At 36.5% G+C, this 16,003-nt stretch overlaps 1 protein-coding gene across 2 annotated transcripts in view; it reads left to right on the top strand.

The window, feature by feature from the left end:
- SLIT2 (slit guidance ligand 2) overlaps positions 1-16,003 on the top strand; it is a 370,853-nt gene that overhangs the window by 18,120 nt on the left and 336,730 nt on the right. For both annotated transcript variants that reach the window (XM_067530343.1, XM_067530344.1), the window contains exon 4: positions 6,549-6,620. In XM_067530343.1, the coding sequence (XP_067386444.1) occupies positions 6,549-6,620 (72 nt within the window). The remainder of the gene's footprint in view (positions 1-6,548; positions 6,621-16,003) is intronic.

Below are 16,003 nucleotides of genomic sequence, written 5' to 3'. Positions count from 1 at the left end.
GTGGTGTGCAAATTCCTCTATGAAAGGACTTTCAAGTCAAGGGATCCGGGGCTGAAATTGCTTCTAATCAAACAACTGATGTGTGTCAGCAGGATCCATACTTCCACATAGCTGTGCACCTGGCCCACAAAAAGTATTTGAGGTTCATGATGGTTTGAGGTTCATGGAATCCTTACCAGTATAAGATGCTGCCATTTGGCATCTTCATGGAACAGATTTGTTTACCACAAAGAATACCAAATGCTATAGCTCTTTCTTCAGAAGAAGTTTGAATTCAGTGTAGTTACCAGTTGCTTTCCTCCTGCAGTGGAACAGAGGCTTGCCTGTATGCCAGCCCACCAATTCCTGATTTTCAGCGTGCTTTCCAAGATCAAAGGAGACAAGGCCACAATCATTCTGATAGCTCCTTTTTGGCATAGAGCTCACAGATTGACCATTCAGCCTCTGATTTAATTCCTAGACTATCCAGATGTGATTTCAGTCTTTGGAGGGCCAGATACTCCGTCCACACAGTCTCCACACCTAAGAGGATAGCTGTTCAATGGCTGAGTGTGAGTGACAGACTGCTCCTGCAGGTCCAAGAAATCCTGGTACAAAGCCAGAAAATATCTACCAGAAGAACGTATTCTTCCAAGTAGAAGAGGTTCTCAATGTTGATAACCCAAAAAGCCCTGGACCTAGTCCAGGCCTCTACCAAAAATCCTTTATTACTTTTACCTAAAACAGGTTGGCCTTTTACTTTTTAAAATCCACCTTGTATTGATCTCACTTGTCATTCACTTGTGCAGTTTGGCGGTCTTCTCCCACATTACACATTCTGAAGTCCCTTAGAGGACAGCTACACACATGCCTGTCAGGGAACCCACTCCTAGCTGGACTTCAGTATGGTCCTCCTGAGACTTGTGGAATCTCCATTTGAACTGCAGGGTGCCTTTTACACCATCTCTCTCTGAAGACTGTCTTCCTGCTTGCTATCATTTCAGTCAAAGTGAATGAGCTTCAAGCTCTCGCTAAACCTCCCTATACAGGGTAGTGGTAAGATCTATAGACTACTATCTCTCACCTGAAATTCAGTCCTAAAGTGGTTTCAGAACTTAAAACCAATAGGTCAGCTGATCTGTCTTCTCAAAACCACATTTGGCATTGGGAGAGAAGAAATTACCCACACTAGATGTATCCAAAATTGTTTTGTGATATTGACAGGAAGAAACCATTCAGACTATTGCCCCATCTATTTTGGGCTATAGTTGGATGTTCTAAAGGTCAAACTTTGAGATGAGAAACAACATTGAAATGGATTACACAGTGCATGTCCTGTGTTATCAGTTTGCTGGTGTATCTCTTCCACCAGATATCAAGACTCACTTCACAAGTGCACAAGCAACTTCCTCCACTTGCTTCTGGAATGTGCCAATATCAGAAGTCTGTAAGGCAGCAGTGTGCAGTACCCCACTGAAGTTTGTTAAACACAATCTTGGGTTCAGCTTTGAGGTCCCATGCCAAGTTTGGAAGAACAGTACTACAATTGCTGTTCAACTGATGTGGCGGATAGTCCTCATTTCCACTATCCTCACGGGATGCTGCAGCAGGATCCACATTGACACATGTGACAGAGTGGTTACTTACCCTACAATTACTGATTCTTCTGAGATGTAATCAGTGTCATGTCCCACTTTCCATCCCCCTATTCCATCCCTATCCAGAGTCCTCAGCTACTATGAGCTTTGAATTGCAAAGAGAGGAAAGGTTGCAGCCAGTCCGCCCTTTATGCCCCCACACAGGAGCACAAGGAGGCACAGGGCACATGTGCAGCCGTGATGGACACTGCTATTAAGGAAACAAAACAAACTCTTCTTGCATGCACACCTGCAGTGGGATACACACTAACAACATCTAGAAGAATCACACCTACCCTACACTAACTTTAAATTTAAACTTTCAGGGTCCAATTCATTTGGGTATTTGCAGCTGTTTTATACCACGCTAGAGGAGCACAAACCAGCTGGAATGTAGTAGCCATTTAAGCAATATTTACTGATGGTTTTTGTAGTGCCAGAGCACTACAAAAGTAGCCACTGTGTACATTCCAAATTCCCCCCTCCATCAACTCCCAGGCCTGAGTCCTCAGTTTTACTTTATGCCTTTCCTTTTGAGGAGCCCTGGGGGCTGGGCAGTCTAACAGACCTATTTAGCATTAAAGGTAACTTTTTCTCATCTTCATTATTGAAAGATTCTCTCTCACTAGAGGCTGGTTCACAATTTTCCCCTTTAGAGAAACTCCCAAAGAATTACTCTCTGAAAATGTCCACCATAGCTTACTGTCAGGAGGCAGAAAGGAGCACTGTAAGGAGCCAGGGAGAAGAGGTGGTTACTATATTTGCTAAGGGCAACCACTTGTCAAAAACAGAGCACAATAGGAAGTTACAGCTATTTTGAAAGTGGTCACTCATTTGAGTGCTGATTTGTATAGCTAGAGGATGTCTGGATTGAGAATTTAGGACAAAGGATTGGCAGAGTGCTTAAATTTCTTGTGGGACCCCTTTTAAAGAAATACTCTGTAAAACTATTGGATTTACTTGTAAATTCTCAACTTTGTGCTCAAATAGCAAGAACTATAATTCTGGGGAAGACACTATTTTTCTGACCTAAGGCTAAGATTATGTCAGGGTAGTTGTGGATTCCGTGCCTTCCAGAAACTTCTGAGACATTTTCCATCTCAGTCCCAGGCAGCAGGCTGGAGCTGTCAGCCTGGTGGGAGGCCTCTCAGCTGCTGTGGGTGGCAGCTCCCAGCCACTGTGGGGGGGACCCAGAGCAGAGGTGGCCCTGCAGCTGTCAGAAGTCACCTGTTGTGGGCGATGGGGGGTGATCTGTCACTGTGGGTGGAGCCCCAAGCTGCCATGCTCAGCAGGGTTCTCTGGAGCTTGGAGCTGCCAGGGGTGGCAATTGCTGGACCCTCTCCCTCCTGCAGCAGGGTTAGGTCTCTTCACCTCCTTTGGGCTTCAGTAACATCCGGTCAGCCTCCTCTTTCCCCCTCCCCCGGGGCTATATTATTTTTAGGAACAGTCACAGATAGGTTACCGGCGCCCATGAAGTTTTGTGTATTACCCATTGTCGGTACGTGACTTTTACTAACAATGACAAAATCGTAACCTTCTTCATACATAACAAAAGCTGAATTCATGTTTTAAGGGTGACATTTTGACATTCATAATCTTAATTATGGATCGATGACCAATGACTCCACTATGTCTGTACACTTAACTAATTTATAACGCTTCTTCTCCCTTTGCCTTATCTTTCACAATAGTTAGTGATCACTTATTGATGTCCAAATATTTGAATTGTAAGATCTGTGTAGCACCATTTGTCGCTTAGTTTGTCTATAAAGGACCTAGCATACTTTTGGGTGCTGTGTGAACTATAAACTCTATTAGCGAGGCTGAATGTTTGTAAATGCTGAATGTTAGTAAAATGCTTTGGAGATCCTTGGATAGAAAGCACTGTAAAAGCATAAAGTGTGTTTGTATTAATTACTTTTAAAATGATGTTCATTGTAAATATGTCAGCCTTGTATAATCGGGATCACCACTTGACTGGCATGTCTTGCTATTTGCAGTGGTGTTGTAGCCATGTTGGCCCCAGGATATGAGAGAGGCAAGGTGAAGAGAATGGTGAGCTTTTGAGCTCGACAAATCTCTTCAGGTCTGGTCTGAAGAAGAGTTCCATGGAGCTTGAAAGTTTGTCTTTTCACCAACAGAAGTTTGTCCAATAAAAGATATTAGCTCACCCACCTTGTCTGTGTCATGGATTTTTTATCCAACAGATAACTTTCTTTTTTTAAATAGAAGCCTTTGCATAATCTCAACCAATAGCATGGCACTAATAACTGGTCCTCATTTTTATATTAGCATAGTTATACCTACATTCTGTTAAAAGTCAAAATGGTGCTTTTGCTCTAAATCAGAAATGGAGCAATTGACTTTGTTTTTAATATATTTATATAATGTCCCCAAATTGTGAGAGGTACTTTAAAGAAATGCAAGACTAGAAAACCCTGCAGTGAATAGCTTACAGTCCTAGAGGCTTCATCGGACAAACATTTGAATGTGAGAGTTGTCCTTTCTAATGCAAGTTGTCCCATTGATTTCTGATCTACAAGTATGGGTTTGCAGGATTAAGTCCTAACTATACGACTTTCAAAAACAAGATGGGCAGGGATACATAAGACTTTTCTGTTTTATTTAACCACAGGCCTAACTTTCACTTGTACTTCTATTATTCCCACATTATTGCTTCTTGACTTAATGCTGAACTGCCACTTTTAAAATAGTTTTATTAACACCTTCCTGTTTTAATACATCCCTCATTGTAGAGAGAGAAAACAGGAAAGAGTTAAATTTCGTTAGTTCATATCAATGATCACTTGAATCAATGAACTTATTTTAAAAAAAATAATGGATCCACAACTAAAACCACATTTATGTGAAGTTGAGGACATGTTAGCTGCCCTCCCCCCCCCCCCTTTTTTTTTTTTTTTGGTGAGAATTAAAAGCAGAAGTGCTGAAATGCCATGTATGAACCCATGTTGATGATTCACTACAAGAACCTGATTGTGCATTGCATTTAAATGTATATTAAAGTCAATGGGAAATACAGAAACATGAATTCTAAGATCAGAGCTCCTGTTTTGTATAGCAACTTGTGACAGATCATAAGTACTCTTTCTGTGCTTCTTTCTGTAAACTGAATTTCCACACTTCACTTGTCACTGCTAAACTTTCCTCTTCCCACTATCTTAACATCCTTCTTCCAAATTCTCCCCAATTTCTTTTAAACGATGCCGTGTGAACATGACATGTCTTTGGCCTGTAAAAATTTGACTTCTCTTGTTTGACTGAAAATAGCTTTATTTTTAGTTTCAGAATTGTTAAATATCTAGAACTGAACAAGACTACTGCTTTGGCACTGTTTGTTTCAAAAACAGTTTTACTCAACAACAGAGTTGCAGACACTCTAGGCACCTTGATCCTGGAAACACTTCTGTGTGTGCATAACTTTACTTGCATGAATAGTCACATTGAACTTGTGCAACTACTTGCTGAGTACTACTTCAGCAAGTAGTTCCATTAAATTCAATGGGACTACTCATTGGAGTAGTTATCCACACGCATCCTTTAGAGGATGGAGCCTTATACTATATTTTGAGTATACACGATAGGTTGACAAATTGAAAAGGATTCAGTCTGGAAAAGCCTGTATTATAGTGAGAACTGAAGAAGTTGAATTCAAGAAGATTTAGATGTTCCTTAAAGCAGGCATAACTTCCTAAAGAGTTAAAATTTCTTATTTTGTGCAAGCAAACCTGCTTCCTGCTCACCCTTTTTTTTTTTTTTTTTTTTTCCTTGCAGGAAAGTTGTCAGTCTACTGGTTGTCTAGTGACTTACATAATCTTAATGCTAGTGCTATAAAACAGAGCCTCACCTAATACCATGCAGGTCTGCAAGTGTAACCTGGGATGAATAAATTGAGTCTTTGTAAACTGCAGCTTTAGGACTAGTGATGGGTTGCTTGCAAACAAATAGTCTTATGGGTTTGTGTGTGCCTGGCTTTGCCTCTGTTCCTTTTTTCTTAAATAAACAGTCTTGGATTTAATACGTAAATTATGTGACGACCTGATCTAGGGCTGTTGTGTGATAGCAAAATTGATCTTAATTATAAGTCTTAATAATTTGTATATATTTCTCATGGCTAAGTTGTAGTTGGCAATGAATTGCCTCCAGCTGTACTACCGTGGGTTTTGAATTTCCCACTTCATAGACTAAACTGGGTTGACCTAGTAGCTGAGTGAGATCTCGTATACAAATAGATCTCTTCCAGTTTTTCCTCATATGCAGTCATGGTTGTGTTTTTCAACCCTCCTCCCACCCAGCAATGTTCCGATTTACTTTCATAGTCTTACAACAAACACAAAAATGATATTCAAAACTATTTAGTATGAAGTGTAAGTTGACTTTAATTACATGAAAGTCAGGAAATTAAGTTTTCCATGGCAGCCTTCTCTGCCTCTTTGCACAGTCACAATGTATGGATCTTTAATTACATTTACATAATCACATAACTTGTATGCAGTGATGCATATGTGTGCAATGTATAAAATGTGCTCTTGGATAATCTTGATGGCCACAATATGTTTGTATCAGCTGCTTCACACTGGAAAGATGAAAACGGAGATGGTGGAGAAATGGTACCTTTTTTGTGCTGATTTTTTGTTTATACATGATAGATTCCTGACTTGGTGATTAAGCTAGACTACATAAATCGAAAATACCTTTTTTCATTTTATGAAAGACTAACATTACCAGAAAATGTGATCAACTCATAGTAAAGTTACTGCTGGACCATGTCACCATTAGTGGACCAATCAGTACGTACCTCTTCTCTGCTTTATATATACAGTTTGTTATAGCACAGGCATGTCTGTACAAAATGTTTGCATTTGATTGTTTTATTTGTAATCTAACTTCTTCTTTCTCTCTGTCTCTCAAAAGGCGTCTAAACAGAAATAATCTTCAACTGCTTTCTGAATTGCTGTTTCTGGGGACGCCAAAGCTATACAGGCTGTAAGTAGTCAAAATCTATGGTTAATTTTGGAAACCTTGCAAGTCCTCCATAGCATACTTTACTTTTAATAAAACATATTTGCTTCTTAGTCTTTTTCTGCAGTGTGCTCCTCTATTTTTGCCTTGTCAAGAACAATGTCAGTTATTTCAATTGAGCATTTTGTTTGATTACAGTATTTTTCATTTTCTAGCTCACGTATGAGAGCTCTAATCTCTTCCCCCTCTCCTCCTTCCAAAAGTGTGAATGAGTTTTTGGTGGAAGAATAGTTTGGTTTTTTCTCCCAGTTTTTTTTCTTTGTCTTTCAGCAAAGCACAAAAAACCTGAAAACAATGGCTTTACAAGTATTGGCCTAGTGATATTACACAAAGGCTGTTCGTAATTTTGTTTCTGGGAAATTGTTCTGTATTTATACATTGCATGCTGGATTAAAAAGCATTCCTAGTTCTTACTACTGTATAGTCTGTATTGCCATTTTATATACCTGTTGCTACACTGGAAATCATAGTGATAACCTACTGTTTCCATAGATGGCTAAAATGAAAAGTGTGAAAGGTTGCTAGCTAAAAATGTTAACTGTACAAAGTGCAGTGTATGTGTTGCTTCTGATTCTATTGTTTAATATTTTTAAATTGGAATGTTGAAACAGCAGCCCAATGTTGTTCTGGAGTCCATTTATTTTCCTTTGTAATATGAATGTGGAGTGGATTTGGATAATCTCACACAAAGCAGTCTCTACTGATTTCAATAAAATACATTTCAAGGTAACTTTAATTGCTTTAATCATAGTAGGTAGGACAGAAGAGAACGCAGCATGACACTTCAACTACAACAAGCTCTGAAAAGACAGCACATAATTTGAAGCTTGTTTCAATCAGACACATGCTTGATGTTTCATTGTAGGCTTTGTGTGGGACTGTTCTGCTGGAATTGTTATAGGTTAAATGGATAAAATAGTTGGACAAACTAACAGATATTCTATTCCTCAGTATGCAGTGAATAGTCAGGATAGATTTTCCTGGTATTATTCCCTCGTGTAGACGGAAAATGAGGGAAGAATAGCCATCCTATCTGACCAAATTCACTCCAGTTCATGATGTTCTTGAAGGTGAGGAGAGTCAATTAAATTTTCATAATGAAGGTTTCACTTTTGGGAGTTGACTTCTGTTCTCATTTCCTTAAATGGTTCATCCTGCTTTCTTTCAAATATGAAATGGGAATCTTAAAATGGCTAAATGGTAGCCACAGACACATTAATCCCATATATTTTACCTGTTTATTTGCCTTATGCTTTTGATGCATGTTTTTGTATCAAAAGCTTTTTCTGTAGATAAAACACTTATTGGATTACTAGACAGCAGTATGCTGAGGGATTCTACTCTGATAAATTCCTTCATCTAACAAAGTTAGATTAGAGCACACATCTCTGAAATATTACAGTATGTGTGCAGTATTTATTACAGATTAGTAATTTCAATCTTTTTTTTTAAATTTCCCAAGGAAGCATGGAAACATTAGACCTGAAATTTTGTACTTTCATATCAGGAAGGATGCGAGATATGAGTGTCTTATTTTATTCCACCTTTAGGATAATCTTTGTTCAATCTTACTCTGTTTACAATAGCAATGAGATAATTTGCAGATTAAAATGGATGGATGTACATTTAAGGCATACTCAAATTTGAATAGATTTATTTAGAATTGTACACTTGGTAGATACTTGTTTTTTAAAATTTATTCTTTTCTTTTGGATCCAGGACACACTAATACACATGTTGTATCTGGTGGAAAGTAAGAGATGGCTGCCTTAACAGTATTCAGTTTCTTCTGCCCAAGGGTTATTGTTGATCAGACCATGCAAGTGAATGTCTGGTTATAACACGTGTGTTTTTAAAAATACACTACTGAAGTGAAATATATAGTTTAGCTGTATGCTTAATTATGTCAGAACAGCAAAAGTAGGCATTTTTTTCAGGAATGATGTATGTTAATTGTGCATGATCAGGAGGCTTTGGATTTTATGTAGCTTGACCACCATGCCACAGATGTTGTGGGTTTTTTTGTTTGTTTTACACTGAGTATGTGAAGGAACTCCATGTCTGCATCCAGAGTTATAGTCTCTTTGAAAAAAGGAGAATTAAAGTTATCTAGGTACCAAAGTGCTAAATATTTAAATATGCATGTATAATTTTCCAAATTACCATATTAGCTATTAAGGTTTTTTAGTGTGTATACTATAAGTTCCTCAGTATGCTGTTCAGCTTCTGTGAATGATAATTACCATTTGACCCTTGACTGTAAACGAGATGCCAGGTGAAGAAGCACATATGTTTGTTGTGTAGAATAGATGCAATATAAAAGAGACAGGGTACACTGTATATGAATTATGATTAGACATGGTTGGTTGCCGCCAGCAGCCGGCTATGCTTTCCCTTTGCTGTCTGCTCCAATTTCTCTTTGGACGGGTTGAGAGAGCACTGCATGTTCAGGTCAAGATGTTTGCTCAGAAATAGTAGTACAGTTGCAGCTGTGTTTGTTGGAGCAAGAGACTAGTTTAAATAGCATTACCATTTATCCAGTCCATTAACAGAACTCTGTAAAATAATACCAACTCTGCATAAACTACAGGACAGTGTAATAAAATTACAAGCACTTGTTGACAGATGGGAAGTATAAGTAAAGGAAAGCAATAGGTCGAGAATTTAAAAGAGACAGTACATAATTTTGTCTGCTTAAATATTCTCTATTTTGAAAATCTAGTTTATATTTTTCAGACAATGCTGGAGGAAGATGAACTATGTTCCAGGAAAATATTCCTAAAGCTAGTTTAAGCTATACTGTAAAGTAAAAGATTTCCTATTTAGAATTGACGTGGAAAGATGATTTGGCATAAAAACTCCATTTTGTGGTACTAGGTTTTAAAAAAAAATAATGATAAATACTTGTGGGTCTATTGAGAATAATTTTGTATAATTTCTTTTTAAACTTGATTTTTCAAGAAGAGCTTGAAAATGTCTATTTTTTGCAGAATAAGGATTTTTGACAAAGTAGCAATATTGTATAGATACCATTAGTGTAGGTCCTGTTGGATAATAATTAAACTTTTTTGTATGAAGCTATTGTTCAAAAAGTGTTTTTCATTGAGAGAACAGCCTGCATTGTTTCCAATGACCCATGTGCCTACTAACACTAACTTATCCAACGTCCTCAATAGTATCTTAAAAATAAAAAACTATTACGGCCTAGTGGGTCTTATCTGAGGCAAATAGATTTTGACTACTTAATTTGGCTTGTTAGATCACAGTTCATTGCTTTGCCATTTGCTGCAGGATATCAAGTGCTATGTCCCAAGCTTTTTGAGAGTTTGGCTTTAAAAGATACTTTTTTAGATAGCATTAAAATTGTACAATTTGATTTGAGCAGGGTTTTTTTTTTTTTTTTTTTTTTTTTTAAGTTGGGATGGGGGTGAGCTCCATACCTTAGCTGACCTTGTTTCAGAAATATTTGTTTACATTGAGCTATAATGACTCTGAATAAATAATCTTTGCAGGGGATAATGTAAACTTAATCTAGGTACCAAGACCTCTGTTCTGCAATACACCTTTCCTTTCTTAAGTGTATTTGGAATAAGACGTTTCACATATTTAAAAGAAAAGTTCTTAATGTAATCTGACTATAAGAAACACCCAGTTTAGTGATGTCTGCTTAGTGGCTTAAGATCCTCTTAGTCAAGAATAAAAGCAGAAAACTGCATGGGGAGCCCTTGCAAAAATTCCTCCTGAATTAATTTCTGCCAGCTATGATTCAAGTGTGTGGTACTGGATGTGTCAGACACCATAGTTCTGTGCTTCATTTTACTCTTGGCCTCCTGGGCCCCTGCCACAATAAATCCAACAATGGTTACGCAGGAATTGCAGGTTACAGTTGCTACGGTTACCGTTGTCCAGTCAGATCGACATCATTACTCATCCAGTGAGCTACCATGATAGCTACCGCTGATTTCCTTTGCTGGAAACACTGAAGATGTTTGACGCAAAGAGGATGAAAATTCTTCAGATGGCTGTCATATGTCTTTTGTAACTGCTATGAGAGAACCTGCTATTAACATCATTAGAGTTGGTACCTCTTTAGCTGTCACAAGTTAACATGCTTTGGTTCCTACTTTTAAAATAGAAACCAATCAGAGGTGAGAAGGAAAAAGATGGTGCATGCAAGTGGTTGGAAGAACAACTTTCCGTTTTTAATGTCTTTTAAGCTGCTTTGTTTCATTTCCACCTGTGTAATTGTATACATACTTAAATAAATGCACAGTTCTGCCAGTATTCCTTCTAAAAATTATACTAAACAAGGATTTATTAGTAACTTGGTAGATAAAACATTTTGTCTATAATCATCTGATAATCCCTTTTGACAAAGCAAAGAGTATTCTGTTATGAAAACTCCTAGAGATGCTGAGTCTCCTTATACTAAAGCTTCTGGCTATTTGTATTCGAAGTAGAAACAGGTGGTTTGGAGGTTAAAAATCCGATGCACAAGAAGAATGCATTCCCAGTTGTAGTAGGAAATATTATTGAATGGTTCTTTTCTTTGAAGTAGCTTGTTAGAGCAGTAATTGGTAGGTTTCAGCTGTTATGTATATGCTGTAATACTTTTTACTAAAAGTTACACCTTTCAGTATGTGGTGTGTGAACAACAATCAGTTTCAAAGAGGGGTATTATATCAGAAAATGATACCGCAAGTTAAACTTGATATAATATTGTGTGCTCTTCTAATTGGAGGAAATGCTTGCTCAAGCATTAGTGAGATCATTTTGGTTTTCATGGCTTGTTTATATGCATTTTAGCAAATGAAAAATGCTAATAAATTGCTTCAAAATCTGTACTTCAATCTTCTGTTTTTGAAGGTAAATGGAAACAAATAAATCTTATGCTTCCATAATGCCAGTGTGATTTCTTATCTTTTTAAACCTCGAAGATATGGAAAGCTAGAATCTTATTTGTTTTTTTCGCTAATGATGTTTAAATCGCTTCACATATAAATAGTTAGGTTAACAAATAAAAGTTAGATAAGAATTGGCGGGAGCTCATTAGTGATCCAGTGGTTTCAGTTCTTTAAATGACTATTATAAACCCCAGGGAAGATTAATTTTCTTTGCTAAATATTGATTTTGTGAAGCATTTGAAATAAAAACAACTAAAATTAATATATGCATATAAAATGTCAGTTTTATGGTCATTTGTAGATATGCAATATTGTAATTATTTTAAACTAATACTTTGTGAATTACAACATCTTCTTACAGTAATAGTACACTAAGGGGATTGTCTTCCTTTTTTTGGCAGTGGAAGAACACCATTATCATAACTCTGCTAAATCAATTCACTGAACATAGTATATTAATACCAAAAGGTCATGTAATTAGAATGCAGACCCAAAACTGAATTGGTCCGACTAAGTTTGTAGATCCATTGCTAAATAACTCACAAAGGTATTTTTGTTGTAGTACTAACCCACAACTACAGAAATTAGTAATTGTTAATTAAATATTGATGGATATTGGAAATAGTCTTTCTTGCCTTTTAAGGCACATAGCCAGTTTGTAGGGAGTACAGTAACTGAAGTGTGTATTCTCCAAAATATAATTACCTTGCAACTTAAGGTCAACTGTTAAATCTTGATACCTCTATTTTAGCACTTTTTTCTAGGATGGAAGAATCGGAAGGCAATCTTTTAAGAGATTATCAGGACCACTGTTTGTACCAAGAACAGAGACTCTGTAGATAAGTTGTCTTGTATGTATATTTCTCTTCTTGCCCTATTGCTTAGTTCAGCCTGGAACTCTCATTCTATTTCTATAAGGCTTTGACGTTTAAGACTGTCACCCCTTGAAAAGTAGTGAACAAAAAAGTAGGCTACCAGGGGCCTGATTGCAGGATTGAATAAGTAAGGACTAAGTTTATGAGTATGGGATTGCAGGACATGAATCTTACATTTCTATATCCTAATGGGAGGAAAAGCAAAAAATATTCAACAGTGCAAATAACTAACTGTTTATGGCATAATTGTGGGGGAGGGGAAGGACGGGGACTTGGGTATATGGTAGGTGTACATTAAAGGTTCATTCTGATTCCACTAATAGTCTCAAGTTTAAGTGTAGGGGTTAAAGCTGAAAATGGTAATAGCGCTACAATCAGAATTAACTTTTAAGTTGCTCATTATAGTTCAAGATATTTTTTATTAAAGAATAAAGTACAGTATATTTTCAGGACATGTGCAATTGCTTTACTTTAGTTGTATATTGTCTCTTGTGTTTTGGACAGCACCTAGCATAACATGGTTACTACAGAATAGGTGAAAAAATATGGAACTAAATATTAAATCAATTACTCAACAATTAAAATGTTGGTCAATGCTATTGCACTTTTCATCTTGAAACAAATATTTTGTTTCACCAGTGAAACAAAAGGTTTACCCAACTTCCGTGTTTGGTTTTCAAAATTTTAGCTTGAGGTAATTGGGGGAGTGAATTTAAGTTGCTTTTTAAATGTACCCCTTACATTCTCTAGTTTAGTTATATAAAAATGTAAAATTAATTTTTTATAAGTAATACTTCCTTTTGCAGTGGGATGAAACCGCAAATTGGGTAGACTTTTGGGGCTGTATACTAACCTCTGGTAATGGACGAATCATAAATCCTTACATTATCTGAATGAATAGTCTACTATTTTCAGCAGACAGGCATCTATAAGGACACTTATAAATGCTGATTTTCATTATAGCAAACATTCCAATACAGTTTATAGTCATGCTTAACCTTAATTTGAAAACCATGTTTAAAAACAGCAAGCAAACAAAACTATGGCTTAAGGCCATTCTCTAACCTTAATTTGAAAGCCATGTTGAAAACAGCAAGCAAACAAAAATGTGGCTTAAGGCCATTCTCCTGGTACTAACATAAACACTTCTGGTATTTGAAACCTCTAATAGTATTTGCTATTAGAATTTAAATATGTCTGTTGAAACGATACAAGTCTCATTTAGCTCTTCTAAGTAATTATTAGTCATGGCAAATTTTGTATTTCTTTATTTTAATTTAATGGGGAGTTTTACTTAAACTGTTGGCCTAATGATCTAAGTCTATTAGACTGTGTAAGTGGGGGTGTGGTGGAAGTTTTGTGTTTGCAGGGTTTCTGTCAAAATAGAATTGAATATTGGGAGATGGGGGGTGGGGGGGGGCGGAGAAGAGTCTCTGAATAAAAGTTAGAGAAATGTGTTGCAGTTCTTCTTGGATCACCTAAATTATAATCAAGCTAATGGCCAGTCTGATTCAGTCACTGGGTTGTTCCTGCAGGGTTAACCTTGAAAGCTTTGGTAAACTATGGTATAGGAAACCTTACAGGCAGTAGTTAAGTAGGAAACTGAATCTCAGTGAAGGAAGTAATGAAAAGTAAAAAGGCATGTCATAGGAAATACCATTATTATATGGTACAGATGCATGGTGTGAAATCTATTATAAAGAGGACATCTGTAAGTCTCAGCTTCCACTAGGTGGACATCGAAGTGTAGCAATGCCATCTTGATTAAAGAAAGAATAAATGAAGAATAAATGAGGCCAGGGGAAAAAATGAAAAAATATTTGAGCTTCACCCCATGATGGTAGGTTTCTTATGCTGGTAGAAGATTAAAGCTCAAAGTAACTGAATAGCTGAGAAAAGTCCAAAGAAAGCTTGATTGCTTCCCCTCCAACAGTTCCAATTGATTGAAAAAAGCCTAATTTAAAGTTCTGTTTGTTCTATGTCTTAAACCATCAGAATTTTCTTTTAGAACTGGGGGAATGCTCTGGAAGAAAAAGAATCCAAGGATAAAAAGTCATTGCAGGCCAACAATTGTTCCTAATCCTCACAAAATGCTGAAGAAATTAAATTTATTCTTTATTACTCAAAGTGTTACCTAGGTCACTGGGCGATGGGAAAATTGAACTGGAAGTCGAGTAGGCGCAATCTTTGTTTTGTGTCTAGATACTTAACCTTAGACACGACAAGGCATCTTAGAGTGTTGTGGGAACTTGGTTCAGAGTATTAACACCAGGACTTTTATTATCCTGGATTTATAATAGGCTATGCTGTCAGTAGATGAAAATGTTGTGTTTACATTTCAGTGTTAAATGATCATTTAATTAACACCTAAAGAAAAAAAACTTGTGAAATTCTTAGCAGCTCTTATTGATGGTTTCCTTGGAGGTTTTAATATCCAAGTTACACTGTGATTGCTTCTCCAAGTACAGCTAGGAAAGACACTTATGAACTCTGTCAAGAAAGACAGACAGTTTAACCCCTGTTGACCCTTCATCCCAAATGTTGATTTATATAGTGTTTTAAATATAGTGTACTTATTTTAAAAGTTCTCTAAAATTATACACTTAGCCTTCAAACAAAAAGTTTCTCTAGTTTTTTTTTTTTTTTTTTTTTTTTTAAAACCTGTTTATAAAAAGGTATATATAAAATCAGTGTTTTTGTAGAAAATTATACTGTTCTGCATTTAGTAAACTTGGTTTTATAAAAGTTAAAATTCTTTAAAGCTTTAATTTGACCCAACTTATGTTATCTGGCTAAAAATAGGTGACTACATGTAGGAAAAAAATGCACTGTATTTTACTTTGATAGTAGCTACTGTATGTTGAAATCTTCAAAAGGACTGCAGGAAATTGGCAAGAGAAATAACATTAGCACAAAAATGCATATCCATTTTAGCCAGCACAAATCAAGCTTCATATGCCCCATTGTATCAGAGAAACTCAAGGCTATCCACTTGCTCTTATTCCATAATAATGCTTTTTTGCCATAATGTAGACCTACAAAGCATCTTGAATAACTTTTTGCATCTTTGAGCTAAACCTAGATGAAATGTACTGTGTTAAAGAGCAGCTGCTTGCAACTGGTGTATTTTTAAGGCACTTTACACATAATAAAAATGAAATTATAGCTAGACTCAGAACATTGCTATAGTTTTAGTGTAGTGTGGTTTTTTTGGGGCTTATCCATCCTTTCTTTTCTCTATTAAAATCTTTTTAAATGGTTGTAGAAAATATAATTCTTTACAAATGTGTTAATAAAATCATAGCTTCAACAGCGACTCAACCACTATTTTCTTTGTTTTTGTTTTTTTACTGTGCTCCTGCTCATCTCTTAATATTATCATAGTGCTTAAGAGCACCAGTGATGGAGTAGGACTCCATTGTGCTAGGTGCTGTACAAACAGAACAAAACATCAGTCCCTGCCCCAAAGAGCTTACAATCTAAGGCCTGGACTGTACCTGAAACTTAGGTTGATATAGCTACTTCGTTCACAGGTGTGAAAAAATCTACTCTCTCAGAGATGTAGTTA

This window comes from Emydura macquarii, unplaced genomic scaffold (genome assembly GCF_026122565.2).
Source record: "Emydura macquarii macquarii isolate MOO-44397 ecotype Brisbane River unplaced genomic scaffold, CSIRO-AGI_Emac_v2 contig_3062, whole genome shotgun sequence".
Taxonomy (NCBI): Eukaryota; Metazoa; Chordata; order Testudines; family Chelidae; genus Emydura; species Emydura macquarii.
This window is presented reverse-complemented; position numbering and strand designations above follow the sequence as displayed.